This window comes from Aythya marila (genome assembly GCF_965140915.1).
Source record: "Aythya marila genome assembly, chromosome: 13".
NCBI lineage: Eukaryota > Metazoa > Chordata > Aves > Anseriformes > Anatidae > Aythya > Aythya marila.
The window spans coordinates 13721955-13745699 of NC_139054.1; the positions used below are offsets into that span (position 1 = coordinate 13721955).

The 23745-nt window shown below is 42.9% G+C and overlaps 1 protein-coding gene across 1 annotated transcript in view; it reads right to left on the minus strand.

The window, feature by feature from the left end:
- IL1RAPL2 (interleukin 1 receptor accessory protein like 2) overlaps positions 1–23745 on the minus strand; it is a gene marked incomplete at its 3' end in the record, with an annotated part of 337194 nt that overhangs the window by 12953 nt on the left and 300496 nt on the right. The window contains exons 7-9 of the mRNA XM_082770490.1: positions 12417–12546; positions 6204–6349; positions 586–729 (exon numbers count right to left, since the gene is read on the minus strand). Of these exons, the coding sequence (XP_082626616.1) occupies positions 586–729; positions 6204–6349; positions 12417–12546 (420 nt within the window). The remainder of the gene's footprint in view (positions 1–585; positions 730–6203; positions 6350–12416; positions 12547–23745) is intronic.

Here is a 23745-nt window from a genome sequence, read left to right on the forward strand (position 1 = left end):
TTAGTTCATCAGGGCTTATTCCAGCTTCACAGGAGCAGGAACATTCTATGTTCAGGGAAATTAAAGCTTCAATTTAAAAAACAGGCTTAGCTTTAGGCACCAAACAGATCATATGCTACCAAAAGTGTGGGGGGAACACTGAAAAACATTCCATGCTATTCTTAAATGTAGTCTTCAAGCAAGCTGTATATTTCCATTAAATAGTTTTCAGACTCGCAATTAACTGAGGTAACTAGTTAACCTCCATAACAATTGACTCTTACTAGTTCCTAGAGTTAGTCAACAGCCTAAAAATAATTGATGGGGAAATGTTTAAAAGAGTTTTGCTGGGGAATCGGTTCACAAACAGCATCCAAGTATCCATAACTGGGTCCTGAACATTTCTTCCTACTCCCATTTGCCTATGGAACGGACCAGTGACACTTCAGTGAACAGACTCTGATTCCAGTAGGCTTTGAGAAAAAGTCTTAGGGATTTACACTTTTGGGTGTGTAGAAGTTTGAACTTAAACTAGAAATTTCACCACTTTGGACCTCTGAAATATTTCCAGTGCATAAATTATGAGTTTTCTGAGCAACTGCTTACCATCTGCTGCTTCATCTCCTCCAAAGTTCTGTCTGTAGAAGAGCATTAACTCTATGTTGTAGCACTTATAGATGGTCACCAGCAAAATAAGCAGAAGAAGGATGGCTCCCAAACCTCCAGCAAGCTCTATTTTGTAGATCAAATCTAAAATTACCAGGGAAAGACAAAGGGTATGATCTTTTTGAACTTTAATTGCTCTAATACACTGTATAATTCCACGTAAAATTGCACAACTTCGTTATAACCACTGTAACATTAAGGATGCCTTTTTTTTTTTTGTTGTTCATTACCAATTATTCAACTCCAACCACTCATTCCTTCTACTGTCTGTCTGAAATTGCCATCCAGAATGCATTTGAGACTATAATCATAATTCTACCAGGGACTTATGTAGTGATTTTACACTGAGGATTAATCAACCTTTAATGAGCTTGTGGAGTTTGAAACTTCTATCTTGGCAGAGAGCATTAAATACTGTATGAAGCATGTGAGAATAGGTTTACTAGGCATATTGTACCCCATTTGGGAGACTCCAGTCCCCCAAATAATATTAAACTTTGATTTTATATTTGTGGAGCCAGCAGATGAGCTGATGTAAGCTGTCAAGCCAGGACTTTGGCTGAATCACTAGCAAATGAACTGAGCATGTAGAGTGCCCAAAATACTGTGAGGAGCCAGAAGCACACATTTCAAGTTGTGATGGCTACCAATGGAGTTCTCACATGTTTGTTTAGCACATGTTATACTTTACATGGGAACTAGTGCTTGCTAAAATTTCCTACTGGGATGCTTTTATTAGAAAACATCACAAGCAGTCTATCCCAAAGTACTTCACAAATCCATCCAAATGCAATTATCCATCTTTTACAGCTGGAGAAACAGAGGCCTGGAAGCAATGCGTTCAAGGTCATTTGGCAAACCAATGCCAGAATGAGATAAAAAGCCTTAAATACAGTGCTCTATCTGACCTAGGATGCTAGCTTTAGCAGCATCACTCCTTATCCTGAAATGTCCTCGGAACACAATATTGCTCGCAACACCACTTGGCATATTACATTACCATAAAAGATAAAAGATACCAATTTGACAACAGCATCTATATTAATTAGCCTCTATATTATATATTAGCCTCTATATTATAGCCTCTATATTAATTAGGTAAGACGTCATGAAGATATTTGCTGCTGTGATAAATACAATATGAAGATATAAAAACTGTAATACAGGCAAGCAAAAGTTTTTGTGATCTTTACACTTCTAAAACTTAGGCCAGAAGAAATTACTGGTATGTCATTTGTGTCATTTTCAAGATAAAAAGCAAATTAGTTGTGTATCTTTTGGGGTTAGCCCTGCCTCACCATGCCTTGTATTTCAATAATTAACATCAGATGTCAAGTTATTCCCAGTTTACAGTATCTCTGATGTCTGTCTGCTGAGAAGCCATAGACTAATAGATGGAAAAAGTCTATTATAATAGCTATTTAATCTCTCTGAGAACAGGGAATTCATGGGACTTTTATTACACTGCAAGATAAAGTTAGCATATGCTCTGGGGAGAAATCTGGTCAAATAGAGAACAGAGTTGGTCAAAATTACTTTTCAGTGGAGGAAAAAAAAAGAAAAAAAGAAAACCTTTCTTGTACTGAAACTTTTCTACTAGGAGATTGGGATGATGGCAGAACTGACAGCTGGGAAGGAGAGAAAAGGATGAAGGCCATTCAATTCTGAACATTGCAGCTGACCTATGCTACCTTGCAGAATAAAGTCCAGGAACAGAGCCCGTTGTATTCTCTGATCTATGATCCACTTGCTGGGCAATGAACACCTGGAGTTAAGCAGTTGACAAATCCCTGAGCACATTATGTTGCACGCTTTTGGAGTTTGCCTCTTTGATTTGGCACCATTTGAAGCGGTTGCACGTTACAGGACTCAAACAGCCCATCCGTGGCAGTGACTTGTCTACTCCCCCAGCAAAGCTGGGTTTGTTGAATGACTATTTTTGCCTGTGCTGTGTCCTGAAGGTCATCCGTAGCCCACACAGGAGCACAGACCTGAAGCCACTTGCCTGGGCAATGGCAGGGTGTGGCAGCAAAATGGCAGTGAAAACACTAATTCCAGCTCAAAAAGTAGAACTGACCTCCCTTTTACACCTCCTCCTTTATTTGTCTTTCTGCCCCGTAACTCTCCTAGACTCCAGACTTCACTTCTGGTCTCCTTATCTCTATTCCAAGGCGGGGGCAATGGAGGAAACCCCACAAGCACTCCGTTTTCTTGCCTGTTTGAGCTCTTAGTCTCTGCCTCTGATTAATGCCTTACCCCTCAAGCAGTCCTCACTGAAATCAATGGGGAAGGCAGTCAGGTAAATGCAACATTAGGAAAGGAGCTGAAGCTGGCCTTTGTGCCATAATGGTGGCTGAAAATTAATAAATAATAATATTCAGATAGGTTCTAACTTAAAATATTTTTGAAGGATCCAGCCACAGCTGATCGTATAGAGGATAATAGCCTTTAAAATACTAGAAGTCTCCTAAATACCCAATACGTGAAAGACAAATATACTTCAGAAGGTTCTTCACAATTTAATATTACATCAGCATCAAAAAACATCTTAGTTTCCTGTAGGTCTTGAACAAAGGCAGCGTCCTTGAAAATAAACGTTGAGCCAACATAATTGTAATATTTACTTTTATCTAAATTCACTGCTTCTTTCCACTAGGAGCACTGCTCGATTTTACTCTGCAGTTCCAGACAAGTTATTCATGTTCCAGGACAGTTATTTTATAGCGTACTTAGACTTCAGTCAGGAAAATACTGGACTGTTTTCAAATTCATCTGAAGGGAACCCTGAGCTATTTCCACAGCTAAGAATAAGTGGGTGTATATTGTGATCCCATGTAATTCAAGCATGGAGGGCAAACAATGCAAAGCTGGATTTGGTTCATTTTAAGTCAAAAATAAAAATCCTACGTGATGATGCATGATCTGGGGCTATCAATATAGCAGCATTCCTGGCTATCAGACAGCATCCTGTATTCTTAAAAAGGGCAGACAACCTATAACACTGTTGAAAGATGGAGCCAAAAGTGAGCTGCCAACACCTCCTGCCCAACAGGGACAGAGCAGCCCTTAGCAGGTAGGACTTGAGAGGGAGAGAGACTTCTCTGACCAGGAGATGTGCTTCCTTGTTGTTGTTCCAAGTGCCCCAGCTATAGGAATCCACGATCCTTTGACATAGAGGATGCTGGTCAGCAGCCCTCTACCAGTCCTGTCCTAATTCCTGTCACAGGTCAGTAAAACTAGTATTTCCTGGCTTATGAATACTCTACTCAAGCCAAAAAAAAGCTAGGATAAGAATTATATCAAGCTGCAGAAAGGAAAAGTTTGGCCAAGTATTAGTAAGAACTTAATTAATACTTTAAAAAACAAGCCAATGGGACAGGTCATCAAAGGACATAGTGAAAATACTGGGGATATTTTAAATGGCACTTTAATAGCTTGAAAATAAACTATCAAGAATGCCCAAGGGGAATATAAGCTTTCTACAGTCACATTTCAGAGAGAAATGAAATAGCGGCTGAGAAGTGATCCTCTCCACCTCCAAATTCTGTATTCAGCACTGCTTCTTCCATAATTTCAGCAGAGCTCTGAAATGTCTGCATTTTCTTGTTATAAATAAACCTAGCTTGTTATTCTAATATATGCAACACAGCTGAGCATTTACCAGTGTCAACACAGATATACATGCTATCAGTTGTGTATTTATTAGGTTCAGTGGATGGAAAGGTAGAACGCTTTTTGGCGCTAAAGAGGCTAATCCTTCATCATGATGACCAGTTTCCTTAATTAAAGTTGTGACACCCTGTCAATTTATATGTTAAATAAACATTCCTGTGTGTTCTGCATCACAACTGCAGGCCCTTGTTTTTCAAGGTGCTTTGTGGTGTTTGTGTTGTGTTTTATCCCTATCACACATAGGGCATGGCCTATGACACACCCTTCTTCCCGGGAGGACATAAAACTCTTGTGTAGGAGATCGTGTAAGCAGAGTTGATCCAGTTTTGGCAGGACTGAATACTGTACTTTTGCACATATAACCTGCGGCTCACAAGAAAGAATAGTAGAAAAGGTTGTTGAGCCCAAAATTTCCTCTCCCTACTAGCTTGTGGTTGTTTTTTTTTTTGGTCTCAATACCATCTCTCCCTTACCTTCAATTATATAAAGATTATCTGAGGGTACACGAAACACAGCATTTAGCATTCAGCATGGCTTTATGTGAACCTGCTGACTGTGGTTCTTTGCCAGACTGAAGATGCTGGTGAACCTGGTCTCAACCCCATCTAGAGATGCCTCGGCTGGTCTTCCTATTCCTTCACCTGGTTCATTTGTCCCATGGTGACATCTACCTAGGCTCAGAGATCACCCTTCAGCATGCTCAGGTACTAACAGTGTATTTAAACCTTCTTGTAATAGGGACACTTCTGTGGGATTTAGCTGCAAGGATGTGATGGAAACCACCAGCTTTTTTAACCAACACTAACACTGCAATCCACAATCTGCTGCTAAGGGGGTCCTTTGCCTCAGTGGTCTGAAAGCACATGAAGGACTGGAACAGCTCTCGCAGGTGTGCCTTGTGGAAACATTTCTTTTTCTCTTTCGGTAAATGATTTATAGCCAAAAATGACAACAGAGATCTGGACAACGTTATTTACTCTTTAGTCTATCTTCTGTGCTGACAGCTCTATGGTTTCACATTACTTTTGTACCCTGAGTGTGTAATGTTTCCTCGCTCTCCCAACAGTTACTGTCTTACAGCTTTGGTGCTGCCTAAGACACTAATGTTACAGAGATTACAGTCAAATTTAAACGTCACTCTACTTACAAATAGAAGAGGTGATTGAACTAACAAGATAGGAACTGTAATGAGATACCGCTACTGTGCCTTACGATAACAACTTCTACAAACAGCACGGTAGCACCTTTTAATTTGGCACGTTCAAACCCAAATGGTTCCTGTTCTGCTACAGATAACTTGTCAATAGTGGTAGTCCCTATTCCAGGCACTGTCTCCAGCGAAGTAATGTAACAATGAGGTAATTCTCCATTGATTTGTAGCTACCACTGCAATGTTTTCATTCCCCTCTGCAGTTAGAAATCAAAATGCATGGCAATTATTTAAAGATTTCCATTTAAACAGTGAAGCTGTTTAAGGAAGTGGAGAAGTACGAGGACATCTGACCTCACTGCTGAGGTTCCTGTTGTAAGGAACAGACATTTTAACTCTATCACACAATTACCTCTGGTCTAGTCAGTCAACTCTGGGTCAAATTCATAGGTTGTTTAGACCAAAATACTTCCACTGATTTTAGTGGGGCTTTATGAGTGACAGTATTCCAGGCAAGCACATCACCTGTGAGGCTGATTCACTAGTCACTAAAGAACAGTTCACGATTCTTTTTTTCAGCAAATAGTAAACTGAAGCCATAGCAAAAATGTACTTCAGCTCCAATAAGCACCCAGGAGCTCAGCCTGGCTCAGACAGGTCAGCAGGACCTTTGCTACTGGCTGACCCATGGCTGCTGAGGCAAGCGAGATTACAGGAATAAAATACTGAGAATTACCTTTCTTGCGCAGAAGAACACTGGCATGTTTCCGTCCATTCCTGTTTTCCACATGACATGTATAGTTAGCCAGATCTGCCTCCTCTACGGCGTCAAAGATCAATGTCAATTCAACTTCTTTTTCTCCAAGATGTTCTCTGAGGAGTCTGAAAGGAAAGATACAACCTTCTCTTAGCTGAATGAATACGGGGTGAGAGATTCCCACAAGAACCATGACTTGTCAAGCACAAGATACAAAGTTTTCCAACCCTCCTTGCACACCTGAAGGAGAACTTGGAAAGAAAGAGACTTCGCAAATGCAACTTTCACAACAACCAAACCCCTTTCTCTCCCCTCGTGTCTGCAGCGAGGAGCAGGAGCAAGTCAGGAGGAATGTGGCAGTCAGCACAAGAGTTGCACGCTGCTTGTTTACTTTGGCTCTCCCAGAATTAACATGCTAAAAATAGTTCCTATTTTAAAAGGAGCAATAAATACTCACTTTCCAGAGAAGTAAATATGCCATGGCTGAGCAAATTATAAGGCAATATTTTAAAGGCTGCGTCTTGTGCTACATTTTAATGCAATCTTGAAAATCAATGGAAGGAGCTATGCTACTCTGGAATTTTCCATTTTTTTTTTCCTCTAGACCCTGACTTTATAAGGGGACAGTATCAAAACCAAGAGCTCTTTGCTCCTTTGAGAGCACAAATGGGACATATAAAACTCCCCCGTAAGGAACAGAAAGTTCTATCAGAGTTTCAGGCCAGAGGTACAGCCTTTTTGTGTCGTCGTTCTAACACCAACATTAAAATAATGCAAAGTAAACCCAAGTGTTTTCTGATGACATAAGTCTGAAAATAAAATGTACTGTTCTCTCAAAAGACTTATCAGTTGCTCAAGAAAGTTATGGGTCCTTTGAGCAAGGAAATGTGATCTCAAGTATAATCTGCAAGGTTCATTTGATCCTGGTAGTGTACTGCTGCATAAAGGGAAGGGGATGAACATAAAATGTGCAATGCCCTCACAGTCCAAAGCTTGTGAACTCACCATTGCACATAGTCCTGCTGGCAGTCTAACATGGCTCTATGGATAAAACTGTATTTTACTTTATTTTACTACCCCAAATAAATCTTTCTTCCAGATATTGATGAAAGGCACAGGGGAAGACGGGTAATTAGCCAAAGTACTGTTTGTGTTGGATGGAAACTGTTTCTCTCAGAGAGCTTAAATTCTTCATTAACAACAAATACCAAATTTCTCTACTCAAACCAAAGCTGTTTGGGGTTTTTAATGAACACAAGCATTTTCTTATGCCCAGTACATAATTTCATATAACAAACACAGATCTCCACATTTGAAAACTAATCAGAAATGTGAGGGAGTTGCACCTGAAATTCAAAAACGCAAGCCTGACTGCTACAAACCAAATACTACAGAAAGATTTCATACAGCACTTTGTCTTTGAAGGCTTCTGTGATCTGACAGAAACTCAGAAGACACACTGGGAGCACCCACAAATATTTACCTCTTTCACTACAGCTGTGTAACTTGCAAAAAAGGCTAATGAAAAAACAGTAGTTTAAGGACAGGCACGTGCGTTGCATTTGGAAACTTGGATTGCGTCATTTCTGCAAATTCACCCTCACTTATTTCTGTATTTCTGCTTTTTTATTATTATTATTATTCTGGCCCCGACTCCTGGTGTTGAAAATAATGCAAGGAAGTCTGATTTTTCACCATTTCTGGACAGGAAAGAAACCTCCCAGGACAGCCCAATCTGCCTGCAGACTCAAATCAGCATAAACCACTGAGGATCAGATAAATCAATTCTCATTTACCTATTAATATTCCATTTATACAGCAAAATATTTTAAACTCAGGGAAGTCTTCCTTCTCTGTTGGTAAACAATATGCTTTACAAATTTTAGCCTACAAATTATGCTGCAGGGAACAAACAAAATCATTAACGTAGAAGATAACTGGGACATTAATCTGGAGCACTCTGTGAATGTGCAGATTGTCTTGTGTTTATTATAATGAGCATATTTTATGCACAGTAACAATTACAAAGACATTACAATTAAAATAAACTATTATTCTGAATCTATTTAAAATAATCAACCTTTAGCCTAGATTTAAATAATATATGGTCAGCTAAAAAGGAGCTTTCATAAAAAAGAGTATGATTTTTCTTCTTTTCATGCTAATTGCCGTCTCTAGAAAGATCTCAGAATGAGATGTATTGGGAAAATGCTGACAGACAACTTAAACATTGTGCTGGTAGCAACATGCAGAAAAGCTCCTGGTGGTGTTAAATCTTCCTGCCTTTATTATTTTATTTTTTCTAAAACCAGTCCTCTACAGCTTGTGCTACATTATTTGCACAGAAATAGAGTCACCAATCTACATTTTATTTTATTTTTTAGCATGTGCACAGCCGTTAGGTCATTGCATTTTGCAGTTGGTTCAGAGAAAGTGGAGCACAGTATTTTTGGGGAAGAAAAGGAATATAGCGTCAACAAGTTAGACCTTAAAGCAGCAATAACATTTGCTGAACATGCAGAAAATGAAGCTCTGTCCTTATCTGGGTTGGTGGGAACCTTGCCAGTAACACTGCCAACACATGCCAGTTCCGACAAGTTGAGAAAATAATGGCTCTTTTTTTTCTGGTTTGATGAACAAACTGTAAGAGTAATTCCATCATTGAATACATACAGAAATCAGTGGTGCTTGACAACTCACAATAAACAGGACGGAGGGAGAGAGAGAAGAGATGGGTGAAGTGAAAAAAATACCCAATGCTTTCTTTTTGTTCAAGCTGAAGGAATTTATTTGCTCTGAAACAAAACGTTTTGTCTACTGATGATTTATCAGTTAAGAAAACGTGAATTAAAAAGAACTGTAATGTCATAACTCAAATGTTTTCTTTGAAGAATATCCCATGTTTCAGATTTTTCAAACGTTTTGTCATATTTTTCTCTACATTTATGTACTAAGTCGAATCTGAAGATAAAATATTTTTGCTTTGAAACCATATTCTCCTCCAATTGCCAGGTTTTATCTGACCACAGATAGCAAGGCCTGAAGAAAGCTTCGGCTGGGTCTCTTTGCTGGACCAAATAATTGATTCCAAATTCTTACTGATCGGGACTTAGCAAAAAGGAAACTTTAATTCTTTTTTAGATAGAGGATCTGGACTGTGAACAGGGATAAGAACTCTAGTCCTTCCTTCTGGTCTTTACCAGTAGTCTGTTCCTCATTCTCTGCCCATAAATTGTCTACTTAAATAGTGTGAGCTTTTCAGGAGGGAGCTGTCACTTCCTCACTTCTCTGCAAAGTACCTAACGCGTCAGCCAGGCAGCGATGGTAATTCTGCCTCCCTCCTTTAGCATCCCTTCCTAACAGGGTACAACGTTCTCATCTTGTCTGGGTGTTTTGCACCCATCAGTTGACTTCTGCGGGTGAAAAGGCAGAATGTAAAATTAATCAGCAGGAGGAAATAAGGCTGCAGTTCCAAATGTCTCTATTCACATATTTCCATGCCTCTCAAACGAGTTAAACTATTTGCACTTTAAAAATGGTGAAGACAGAAGAAAAAAAGAAAAGACAAACATGTTCTACAAACTGGGTGCTACGGTCATTTGCAAACTCTTCTGCAGTGCCGTCCGAAGAAGGAAAAGAAGCAACACATAGGTGGCTGGGACAGTAAGATATACGCCTGAAAATATTTATTTGCTATGGCAAAGAAACGGTGTTGACATTTCCTGTGGGCTCCTTATATCATTAGGTGCAATGGACAACTCTGCAAGCAGGCTTAAAGGCTTTGATTCCTTCTCTAATAGCCCTGGGTCAATTTACATGACATTTTAATAGTGCTGTGAAAAGCCCACCTAGAAAAAGCAAATCTTTCTCCTTTTCCCCCTATGAATTTCTAACATATGAAGAGCTTAGCTCAGGGGAAGGCAAGAAGGTGCATTAGAGAAGGGGTTGTCACCTCCCAACCCTGCAGTACTGACTGGTTTCTTTTCCTTATGAGGCTCTCTAACGAGGTCTAATAAATAACCGCAAGGCCAGAGCTGTGGTAGTACTTGCGGCGAAGCCTGTCCCCAAAACAAACAGTTCTGGGGGCTTGGTTTTAATAGGATTGCTCAAGTCACATGCATCCTTATTTCAGTGCTTTCATAAAAGCAGGAAAATTGCCTGGTAATTACGCATGCTCCAGCATGCACGTGAGGGCTGGGTGCTCCCCATGGTTGTGTCCAGGGTAAGGACAGCAAAAAAAAATCAGGGCTTTACTTTTAAATGTGTGAACTAACTTAACACAGGGAAGTAAAACGGTAGATATTTGCCAAAGGAACAACCCATGGCTTATCTTGGTCTGCTCGTAGCAATCCCCACCTACTTGTAGTTTTTCAGCGTTAAAAACCCAACGTGCTGATAATGTCACGTACAAGCACACTGATGGGAAAAGCATCTAACCAGCCAGCTTCCCATGGCTCATCAAACTTGAAACATACATGACATTTTTTGAAATCCATCAATAAATACGACTGGGTGGGAGATGCGGGCAGGCTCAGGGTGCTGATGGAACAGTCGGTGCCGCTTCGTTTCCCCGCAGCAGCAGAGCTGCAGCGGGATGCACAAACAAGAGCTGCTACTATGAAAAAGTCATTTGCGAAAAGTTACTCCTGCAGTTGCTATAGCTACTTCGAAATGAGAAAAGGGATGGACTGTGGCACTGCTGGTAACGATGCAGTAGGTTGTGGTAGATGCTTTTACTGCTGGCTGGGATGTTCATAAGATTGGGTGTGTGAGAAGCAGCTTTGCTGAAGAGAAGCTGAATAGCGAGGGGTCTGTAAACAGAGTCAAAGCATCTTAACAGAGAGAGAAAAGGAGTCATTGCAAAATTAATTTGAAACACGAATGTGGAATGAGATGGGGGCAACGAAGTACAAATGCAATTTTTTCAAACTCGATTTCACTAACAGAAATGCACATCAAGGAAAAATTTGGAACGTCCCTGGAGCTAGAGGGCTCTTTAAATACAAACCTCAAGCTGTACTTCTGACGTGAAAGGAGAGCAAAAACCAAAACCACTCTGTTCAGATACCAGAGAAGACACAGTGCTGCTAAATGCTGATTACGTGCCATGGCAGAAGTTTCATGTAATTGTATTTTGTGGTCGGAAGCCCAAAAGAGGATTTTACACTTAAAGCCATTCTGATAATATACGATAAATTCCATCTGTACACAATTAAGGTGCAATACCAGGTCAGTTATTTTAGTATAACTTAATAACCAGTGGCCAAATGAGTGAACTTCAAATTATTGATCTGGAGATAAAGCAACAGAATCTCTCTGCCTGCTCTCCAGAATCACTGTTAGAAGAAAGAAACAACTCAGAAAACAGATGAAAAAAAAAAAAAGAAAAAAAAGCATTAGATGGAAGATACAAAGACCTTGGTATTCTTTATGATCCATACTCATCATCTGTCTATAGGAGCTGGGACCACCTTGATAATCATAGCTTAGTCTTTGCTCAAAGAATTATTAATCAGGTAATTATTCATCAGGGAAGATCAGAAGATACTGTTACGTGCAAACTCCATGCACATTCATGTGGATGCAAGCGCCTGTTTTCTTTACAACTGATACAGTAAATGATAACCAGCATCTGGAACAAACCCTGCACAATCTTTGTATATGACTTCACACACAGTGACACCCATCTCTTAAATGGTAAACAAGGAGGAACAAATGCTGCTCTCTGAAAGCCCTGGTTAAGTCCTAGAGAGCTGGATCATAAGCAGACAACGCGTTCAGTAGGAGAGAAAAAGTAGGGTGACTTTGAGAGGAGACTATTCATCTCTGAGATTAACACTGATGTTGAAATGAACGTCATCTTGCAAAGCCTGCCAGAAGGGCCGGCTGCAGCGGACAGCATCATTTCCATGCAGGACTAACATCGGCCCCCAGAACACTCAGGAGATGTTTCAGCTACTATCAGGGGAATCTGGTGACAGATTTTCAGGCACATGGATAACTACTGTGTCTTTAAAGTTTACTCACTGGAAGGATGCAACTCACACTGCCCTGGCTCCAAGTCATTCATCTGCCTTTAGACAGAAAATTGTTTCCACTTACAATTAAAAATGTGTTTTGAAAACAAAACCAAACCACAAACAAGCTTTTGGGATATGCAACATTTCTAACACTGAGTACTCCAAAAAATACCTGATTTCGCCTTCTCTGATGTGACCTTCTAATTCTTCTATGAATTTTTCCCCTTTCATCCAGTAGATCATGGGGCCTGACTCTCCGCTGAATCCAAAGAAAGCTTTGCAGGCCACAGTCAGAGGGTTGCCTGAGGAAAACGAGAAAAGAGAGGGTTAGACACATTGACATGGCTGCTATAAAGAGAATGACTAAGAGAAAACTTAATGCCTGATACACCTCCCCACATAAAACTGGGGAATAAAAGTGAATCATTGTAAACCTGAAGAACAGTGATGCAGATTTGCATCTAGAGGAAAACAGCTGTTAAAGGAAACTCAAATTATCCATCATTTCATTTTTTTCCCCCAAAGATGCTACACGATTGATTTGAGGGTATGGAAACGGTGGCAATGTAAGGTGTTATAAAATTGGTTATTAAAAAAAAAAAAAAAAAAAAAAAAAAAAGATTACTTTGTCAGACTCCTGGGATGCCTTCCAAGACAGAAGAGTGTGCCCTAGTAGATAGGTAAATCACCAAACTTACTGCTGCCTAATCACTTGTAAAAAAAAAAAAAAAAAAAGACAGTGATAATTTCATCCTCACTTAGGTAGAAATCAAATGTTAATGAAGTCTTGGTAAGCTGTTCAGAGAGCTTTTAAAGATCCCCAAGCAATACGTGATGCCAGTGAGCTCCAACACTTGTGTTGCTGTCAACAGGCTTTTGGCGAAGGGCTGAACTTCAAAGCATCGCTCAGGCAGTACAGGAAAGTACTTCTCCCTTTCAGCTGTTCAAAAACACCTCCAGAAGAAAGAAAAGAGAACTTGGAAAATAATCAGATTCCTTTTCTCTCCAAGAATTCAGCATATACATGGCTTTTTGGTTGGCTGGGGCGCTGGTTGTACTGAGTAGTCAAAGACTGCCGTGCTTAGACTGCCAGGACAGACGGGTGTCTGTCTGCGCAAAACAAAAACAGAAAAAAGCCAGGAGATTCAGGACAACCAGCCCCGCTCCCTTAGTGTGCAAATAAGCTGCTGCACCCACTTTGTTTTTTTACCCAGCATAGGTGGTCAAGCTTACAAAGCAGCTGTAGAGGAGCTACATGGGAGGCCAGGCTTCGTTTCATGTCACTGGAGACATCTGCTGACTCCTCCAGGACTTGGATCAAACATGCAAAGCATGTTGCAATATTTAGAAGCAATGTTTTATTATTCCAGCCAGCATTATTCAGTGCCAGCAGGAGACTCTTCTGACACTCAGCAACAAGCACACAATTTTTAGGAAGGGCTAGTCATTCGGAGCCTGTCATTTGGTTCAACATGGCCTTATGGTTTCACACGATTGACTTATTGTGCCTTAATCATTTACCTCTTGTCTGCCCAGAGGTGATAACTGGCTGTGTGCACGCTCAGAGCATATCAGAGCTGGGTGTTTAAGCGCCTTTGCCTAACCCCCCAGAGCTGTGCTAAGTCAACTACTTGTACTTGCCTATCCATTCTCTCCGTGCCCAATTTAAGACATGTCAAAAGAGTCTGATTATGCAGGAAGCGCAGCATTCCCAGCCACTGAAAATCAGACGCCTTTAAATTGTTTCCAAGAGCCAAAATTACAAGTCCTTTTCAAACATTAGGATACAGCCAGAAAATGTTTAAAGACCGTACTTGAGTTTGTGTCTCTCAAATAGCAAGAGACAGAAATGGAAAGGAAATCAGAGTGTTTATCCTGAAGCCGTGTCGCAGAACCTTTCATTATCCCCGCATTCACCATGAACCCCGGCACCACAGCTGGCCACCGTACACGTGCTGACGCTCACAGATTCACACAACGAGCGCAAATGTCCAGACCACGAGGCCAAGTGGATATTCACAGCCATCTCCATACCCTCCAACACTGACCAGTGTCACAGGAAAGTTTCCAGCCTCATCAGCTGGTGAAGAGTCCGACTCGCGGGTGTCCCACAAACCACGCTGTGATGGGAGCACCCTGTGAGGTGCTGTGCGCCCACCATGGGTGATGGGGAGATTCGGGGCCTGTGGCTGCATCCATCTCACGTCTTCCCAACACGCCGAATGCCAGCTGTGAGGTCTTCTGTGCTGCTCGCCTCAGAGGCACGACAGACGTCGATTTAAATACCACTTAGCGATTCCTGGCATGTCGCTGCTCGGTCCACGTTTGATTTTAATGGAAAAAGACAATCGCAGCAATGTGAAAAAGAAAAATGGCTAGATAGGGCCCAGCAGCCTTGACAGAATATGCCCTTTCCTTGGCACATCGTGCTGGGCATTAAGTGTTACGGGCAAAATATATTGCAGGGCGTGCTGTTCCTCGAGCCAGCACATTTTTACTTTAAATAAAAATAAATAATTACCCCCTGAGGTAATGAAAATAAGGTGAAGCTAAAATTTCTATACTCGCAGAGTAAATATCCTGAGGTAATGTAACTGTTCTGAAGAAATAAAGTTTTCTGTACAAATAGGAAGAACTAAGAGAACAGCTACGGCATGCAGCTCCTGTGGTAAATGAACCCGGTCCCTGTACCGGGACAGCCTGTGTCCCCGCTCTGCTGCCAGGGAAAAACACCAGCATAAACTAACATGGCCAAGGGCAACCTTCAGTTAGAGGAGATTCATATTTCCAGCTCTGAGCCCAGGACTGAAAAGCCCCCCAGTCCACCTCACCTGTGAACCCACCGCTGATCAGACGGAGGTGACAGCGGTGGCACTGCAGGAACAGCCCCCTCCTCTCGCCGTAGCACAACGACGCACGCCTGGCTTGGGCTGATCTGTCTTGGGGGGGAAAAGGCCTGGGGCTTGGTGACACCCCCAGGTCCCATCCAAGCCCAAACTCTGGCACACCACCCTTCTACTTCCCGAGCTGATGGGGACGTCCTGCTCCTCTCTAGCTCACCGAGGCAGCCCCTGCTCTCTAACTCTCCCACTCCTCTGTGACAGCAGGACCCAGTCCATATTCCACACAACACTAAATGGTCCCACTACTAATTTCTAATTAAAGAAAATTTCCCCTAGCATCATTTAATTAATCACATCAAAGTTCCTAGAATGAATACTAGCCTGAAAGTTTTCAATTTATAAATGGTTTCTGCTTAAACCTGTTCCTGTTTCACCTGCAACTTCACTTAGTAAAATAATTTGCTGAGAAACGAAGAAAATGATTAGGGAGATTTCTAATGAATTAACGTTTAAGAGAATGTTTCAAGACACGAGGAGAGAAATTAGAAAAGGCCGCTCACAGACATCCCTGCGCCTACTGCATCGCTGGGGTCACCTTGGGAAGGAAAGCCTCCGGTCCCAGCAGCAGTCTCTGCTTTACCTTTTTTCCTTACTCCGTCAATCAGGCAGGCTTGTTGCAAACCCAGCTGATAAGACACAACCGCTGGCAATAGGAATGACATTTATTGCTAAATCTTATTGTACAGTTTTCATGCGACTGTTTTCACAATAAATCTGCGTGAACTCCATCGTACATTTTAATATCTCTTTTTTCTTCCGAGAAGGAGAATCCACAGAAACGCAATTATTCAAGCAAAAGAGCTGAATGCTGGGGGTACGAGTCCTGGCTGAGGGTGGAGAAAGGGTCTGCAAAATAAATTAGCCTGGCACGGTTCTGAATGTGCTTACTGCGGGCCTGACATGCCTTGAAAGAGAATGACAAATACTGCAGCACAGGCTCCCTTAAAAAAGTCATGCTCCAAGCATCAAATAAATGAAGCTTAAAATACCTAAAAGTTCTTCAATCCTTTAACAACCCAAACGCCAAGGCTAGATGACTGACCAGCACAGAAAACAAAAGCTGTTCACAGACCATAAGATCTGGCTTATGCCAAAGCAATTTTTCAGGGATTTTTTTTTTTTTGACTCATGAAAAATACTGATTATTTTTTCTTTTTCACTTTGAACAAGAGAGTGTATTTCTTGGTTTATTTGCCAGCATCCGTTCAGGGGTGCCCTGCACAGTCCATGTTCCCTGATGTTCTGCTGCTGCTCTGTTCTTCCAGCACATCAGGTTTTGCTCCCAGAACAAATTACCCATCTGACGGCCATCAAAGTCATTTGTGAATCCTTTGCTTTTTGTGATTTTTTTGCTACAGCTTGAAACATTCATTTTTTTTCCAATTCTTTTGTGTTTTTGTGCCAGATACAGCTCCACTCACAACAAGCTTGATCAATGCTTTAGCATCTCCTTGCACCATAGTGGGAGGCTTCTAATCAATCAAAGCCCCAAACCATTGGCACTTCTCTAAGAAATTGAAAGAAACAATAACAGAAACAGAAGCCAGTGCAGTGGTAACATCCTCTCACAGCCTCCTCGCTCAATTTCAGCCTGATTGTCCAAATTATATAGTGACTGGAGGAGGGCTACACCATTCCCAAAAGCAGAGGGCCAGACTTCTGTCATGGTAACGTGAATCTCTTGATGGATTCACAGGGAACAAAAAACATGAAGGGTTTGGCTCTTTGCTGGGGAAAAGCTGCTGTTTGCTCACATCCCTGGGGACTCACAGATGTGTGAAAGTGGTCCCCAACCAGTCCCTGTGGTGCCAGAAGTTCAGTGTGGCCATACAAACCCATTTCCTAATGAATCACCAGGGGTGGAGGCTGCGGGGCTGCGCTTGGTGCCTGCACTGCATGGGCACCCAGTGCAGGGCTGCTTACACAGGCAGGGCGCTCACCTCCAAGATCACCTGCTCCAACCAACCCCCTACAACCAATGTCACCACTAACCCATGTCCCCAAGCACCAGGTCCAACCTGTCCTTGAACACCCCCAGGGATGGTGACTCTACCACCTCCCTGGGCAACCCGTCCCAATGCTTCCACTCCTCCTGAGAATAAATTTCTCCTGATTTCCAACCTAAACCTCCCCTGGCACAACTTGAGGCCGTTCCCTCTAGTCCTATCACTGGTTACTTGTGAGCAGAGGCCACCCCCCAGCTCCCCACCCCTTCCTTCCAGGCAGTTGCAGAGAGCAGTGAGGTCTCTGCTGAGTAACTCAGTAACGGCACCCTTTGCCTGCCTGCAGGATCGAATCTGACTCGTTAGTGCTCCAATGTCTTTTACAAATGCTAGAAACCAGCCAAAGAGCAGCAGAGTGATTTAAACTCCTCTGGTAAGCCAGGCTGGATGGTATACAACCACAAAGCAAGGAGCACTCTTCCTTTTCCTTTGGAAGGACACCCTGGATAAGAAGATATGGGACACAGAGCTGACACCTGCAATTTATCCACAAAACAAGTGCCAGGAGCACCGTAGACCTTGACTCATGAAAAACAGCCTGTGTGTGTGGCAGCTTCTATCTATAGCTTGCAGAGGACGTCAATTTTCTCCGAGCCCCTTGCAAAACCATCCTCCTCACCCCTCCCTGATGCTCAGCACGGGGCAGAGCCCAGCAGCACATGGAGGAGCCCCCCTGGTGCTGGGCTCAGCAAAGTTGGCTGCCACCGAGCGCTGTGCTGAGCTGCGGCCAGGGACTGCAGGGTGGTGACAGCGACAAACACTGCCTGCTCGAGGCCACTCTGGCAGTCTAAGACCCAAATCCTGAGGCTGAGCCCCAGCCCTCCGCCGAGCATCCCGTGCCAGGTGCTCCCTGAATGAGGCGGGTTGTTTTTATCTTTGTTACGTTCACAAGGTTGTGCTTAAAAGGTTTCAGTCAATCGAAGGTTTAGGTAAGGAGTCACGGGTGCCTGCAGTCACTACTTCTGAGCCAACAGTATCACACTGGTTCAAAAGACGACTTCATCAATTCTCTATTCCGGCAGCAGGTAATTCCTCCTCATGCCGAGATCTCCCACCTTGTCTGCGCCAGGGTCAAACCTGACGGATGCTGCAGATACAAACTCACTGCGACGCGCTGAGCGTTGCAAGGCAGCTCGTGGGATGTGCGTGCCGTGGTTCAGCATCACCTGGCTGATTGAAAAATTGCTGCTCGACCACTTGTCCTGGACTGACATGGTGAGCAATGAATACTGATGTTGAAAAGTTTGGTGTTAAATAAGGGAAGCTGTTGACTCCGGAAACCAGGCAACGAGACCGCCCCAATTCAGATTCAAATCCTGTATTTGGATGCTCCGATAGATCAGGACTCACAAAGCAGCCCACTTTCCACGATTCAGAGCCATTTTCCACACCCTAATAGGGCATCCACACGTACCATCTAAACTTACAACCCCTGAAACGCAATTGTAGTCTCATTCATAAGATTGAGTAATACAATAAAAACAAGGCACTCGACCAACCACACCATCAGATGCGAGGGCTGGTGCTGCGCTGTCTCCTTTTCATTTCTCATTTTGCTTCTTTCTGCTTCTATCCCTTGGTTTCTGCTAGGTTCATTCAACTCTCTGCTCTCTCCTTTCTGCCTGACCCACTTTCGTAACTTCACTATCCCTCTTCTCACCATTTCCTCTGGCCCTCATTTCATAGCTTCTTCCTTTCAGTTTCCATTCTGCCTTCCACCCTTTTTGCTCTACCTCCATCCCTCCCCTTATCCCGTGAAGCACAATGACTAGAGTACACACCAACCACGTTCACATCTTGAGACCAGGGAGTAAAGGACAGTCTCCAACACTCACTGACGTAGTCACCTACTTGCTATACCCGTTGCACTTTCCCGATCTCCCAGTTCTCTTTTCCTCCTTCCTCCCATCACAAACCCAAGCCTAATTCTCTCCTGCAGAGATCCACCTTCCTTTGTCTTCCACAGCAATTAGGAAGAGCTTTAATGCTGTGGTTGCAGTTGTCCTTGCCAGCTGCTCTACCCACAACCTTATGTCTACTCAGAAACACCCCAATAAACCCAGCCAGCTCCGAACTTTGCTGATTTATTCAAGTGCAATTCTCCTTTTTTTGGTTCATCAGCCTGCACTGCCCAGCTGGCTCCACGCACAGGAGGATGCTGCTAGGGCTCAGCCGTGCCCCAGCTGGGATGGCTTCCTAAAGGAGGCCGGAGGCATCTGGCAGTGCCAGGCATATCCTCACGTCAGCCACCTTCACGAGGGGTTTTTCCAGGTCCCTCTCAGCACAGGTCAAGGGACTGCAGCACCACTTGGCAACATCAGGGTCTTCAGCATCTGCTCCTGTTACCTGCTAATGCCACACTGTGAAATCCTGCACAGATTTACCCCTGACTGGATTTAGAAAAAAAAAAAAAATCACAAAAACCTCAGGTGCATTATTACCTCCCTCCTTTATTTTTTCCTTGCCATTTCCCAGCCTTATTTTCTTCCTTATTTTCTTTAGGACAACAAGATGTATATAGTCAGTGCTAATTGCTATACCTGGGCTTATTTTACCTCCTCTTTCACCAGGTTATCCTGCAGAACACAAGCTTTGCTGTGTGCCAAATCATGCCACCCTGATTTAGATAACAGTCTTATGGCATCCAGTGACTATTTTGAGCATTACTGGATGGAGTGAAAATAACATACATTCAAAAGCAATTATTTTCTCTGGAAACAAAAAATATACAGAAAACCCTGCGTTTCAAAGCTCTATTCCAGCAGCCAGTAGATTTATGACCAGATATGACCCCTACAAACATTTGCATAATTAAAGATCAGCTCGGAATTAATGAACCGACAGCATTTTTAACGAAATTAATACAGAAAGAAACCTGCTTTATGCAGTGATAATAATTGCTGTAATAAGATAAATTTACAGCAAAATCAAACCTAACTAGCCTCCAGACATTTCCAATCAGTTTAACAGCATTTTAAAACACATATGTATACATTATTTTTTACTAGACTGTTTTATTCTCCAAGTTTGTATAAAAAAAAAGTCTAATGGAGGTGCTCTTCTCTCAAGTAGGGCTCTGGTATGACCAGCATATGCGAGCAACTAAAATGATGTTCTGGCAGCTCTCCTGATGTGTAGGAAATAACAAATGGTGGTACATGACGTACAGCAAGTTGGCTGCTCCCTCATATCAGAGCTCTTTCGCCGAGGCAAGTCTTCAACAATAAGAAAGAGCCAAGTAAAAACTTTGACAAGAAACATGCGAAAGATCTTTAGGTCTTGTTTTGCCCTCTGTAGTTTACGATCTGAATTCCAACCTTCTTTCCTGCTCTGCTCTTATTTCTTACGCCCTGAGACATCACCGAGCACACAGCCATGAGCTATTTGTGCTCTTCTGTCTCGCTCAAGCGAGCAAATAGCAGATCTAAAAAGTACCCAAAATAACACTGACTAACAACAAGCAGCAAAATCCCAAACATGAAACAAACCCAAGCAAACCTCGAGACAGTTTGCTGCCAAGAACACAAGCCCGTGCATTGCTGTCATTGCGTGCAGCCACAGCCACTTCTCATTTAAACACCAGGCTCATGACCCAGCCCAAGCGCTGCTTGTAGGCTTGGCTATTGACTGGGGCTCGCACAAAAAGAGAAGAACAAAACTAACACACACACGAGGCTGAAACGGTGTTGATAAAGAATTATCAGATGTTCCAAGTGCCTTTTGGGAAACTAAACAGAAAAATCCAAACACAAACAGATCAATCAAAGCAAAATCTCCCAGAGTAACTTCCTTCCAAAAAAGACATCCAGAAGCAGCCCCAAATAACCTAAAATCCTTTACTCCGTTTTCAGAGCTGCCTTGAGGGCAGGGTTTCAAAAGCCCTAGTCATCGAGGGCTCAGGTGTAATTGAAAGTCAGGGGTTTTTGCTTTTCACCTGCAATGAAGACAGATGCTTAGCAGGATTTCCAGAAGCAGCTTGACAGCTGCCTTGCCCTGATTGAGATCCTTTTGAAAATCTCATTTCCATGCATTTTAAGGCATTGATTTAAGAAAAGCGCAGGGATAAAGGCTCTCTTAGCACCATACAAGCTAAAAAACAGTCCAGGAAAATTAGCACAGGAGTTGGAGGCAGGACACCACATGTGAAGCTGCCAGCCTCCAGGGAACTGTGAGGAGCGGCAAATTTGAGAAGTTTTATTTCAGATTGTAACTACCTGCTGCTGGCATCCAGAGCCAAAGTGCTCGTCTGCCACGGCCTAATCTGGGCTGTCAGTGAGCTGATAAGGGGATGCTCCATATGGATATGCTTTCTTTGAAGGGAGCAGTACACAAGAGAATGGGCTGCAGCTTTCTGGCCCATCGTGTCCATGCTTGAAAGAAAACTGGGGTTTCCTTTCATTAGCTGCATCCTGCAGAAGCCTAGGCCTTGTATCCCCATCTGACATCTGGAGGCAGGATGATGTGTACCTGTCTGAGGACTATTTGCTAATGACTTGCCTTCTCTTTTTAGCAGAAATGTGTCTTCCAATTTTGCCTGTCCTCGTCCCCTTTTGCTCCAGACGAGGCTGCCCTTCAGCCTTATGCAGTCATTCTTATTTACTCTTATGAAAAAGTACAAAAAGCAGCAGCAATTGTTTCAAGTCCCCCAGCAAAATGCTTTAGGGAATGAAGTCAATGAAACAGAGGATAAGAAGTTCACCTCTGAGCCTTTTCAGCCAGCTGGCTGTCACACAGGCAAGCTGCCGCGTCTCGGCTGGTAGAGGAGGGGCTGTTACACCAGGAGCCTGAGGAGTGGAACCAAACGTTATGGGGCAGCAACATCCAGGCAGTGGGAACTAAGCAGGGGGTGAGATGGAACAAAGTAATTGTTATGGCCATGGCCCCCCTGCTGGCACAGTGAGCATTTCTGTTTAATATTGGGTTTTAGGATGGCCAGAATAGTTGGCACCACACCGGTGCGCTGCTTTGAGAGAAGAGCAGGAAGGAAAAAAAACATTCAGAGGACATTTGGTTCTTTAGGTCACCGTCCCATGGTGATAAAGGGAAACAGCCAATTGTTTGCTTCAGCATCAGAGATGGACCATGAAATGTTCCTGCCTCCTCCCAGCGATCTGCTGGCTCCAGAGGAAGGCAGTGACCTCTCCCACATGCTGCTGCTTCTTGCTGACTTTGGCACTTGCCAACTCCCCAACTCACCCTCCAAATTTTTTTCTACAGACTATCATTTCTTACCCTTCAGTTTCCTGAGCAACTATGTCTTTATCTTTTCTCTCAGGTAAGAAAAAGGATGAAATCCAGCATCCATTTCTAAGGAGCAGTCTAGCTTCACGTGGACAAAACACGTGGCCTCGGCTATGCAGGCTCATCCTCCGGCACCGGACCTGCTGTGGCTCGTGCTAAGATGACACGAGTTCATTTCCCCTGCACAAAGGGACCAAGAGGACACAGCTACCCAGATCAGCCTGTACTCAGACAAGAACCTACAACTGATTCATGTGCTTAAAACGTGACATATGCTCCAGTGTTCTGCTGAATAGGGAGAGGTTTCCTTCTTCAGTACATTTAAGCAGATATTTAAGTGCTGTGCTGAGTCGGGACAACAGCGAGTCTTTATTTAAGACTGTACGTACCCAAAAAGTGCCGAAAGGAGAACAGCAGCCACAGGGAGCAGCATTTTCTCCAAGATAACTCCAGTAAATAATTTCCATTATTTCCTTAAGTTTAGATATAACACTCAGGGAGAGCAGGGATGCAAAACAGTTCGATAAACACAACCTGTGTTTTGTTCATTGATTCAATCAATGCTGCTCATCAGTTGTCCAATACAGAATTTACAGGGAAATCTAATCCCTTTAATTTGTCAAAATTCAAGGAAACATGTTTATTTGCCCTTCTTATTATTAAAAAAGTAACGATAAAAAAAGCAAGTAACATCAAAGGGGACAGCATTTTTAGAAAAAGTCAAACACAGGAAACTCCGACTAAAATAGGAACAGTTTTACATCATTTTTTCTGTTTTTCTTCCATCCAAATCTTGGGTTAAGAATTTTTTAATCAAGATGCAAGGCCTAAAACAGGGTCCCGTGCCTTGGGTGAAAGAATTTAGCAAGCACTTAAAGATGGAAGGGGTCATCAGAAATGTTACGAACTCAGACAGCTTCCCAGTGTTAAAACTCCTTCCTAAAGAGACACAGCGACAACGCCTTGTGCTCGGTGAGTTGAGCCGTAATCTATCAGTTCAGGTAAATGCCACGCTAGGAATGACCTTGGTGTTTTCTCTGATGGATGTGATCTGCAGAAGTCAGCAGGCTGATTGCCCTAAACCTATTAGCGGTGAAGACTCAGATTTACTCTAAGCCTCTTGCCTTGCATTCAGCTGATAGCACTCACATTAAATACGCATTAAACGTAATTTTAGTTGCACTGGAGTCTAATAATCCCAAATTTCCCCAGGTGAGGGCCAGATCATGAAGTTGAACTCGGAACTAGATTCTGCCCCATCTCGTTCTTCTCTGGGGTCCCTATGCACAGGGAAGGCACAGCCCCGAATCCACACCCTTGCTCTCAGCACTGCCAAGTGAGGATGGTTAAAACA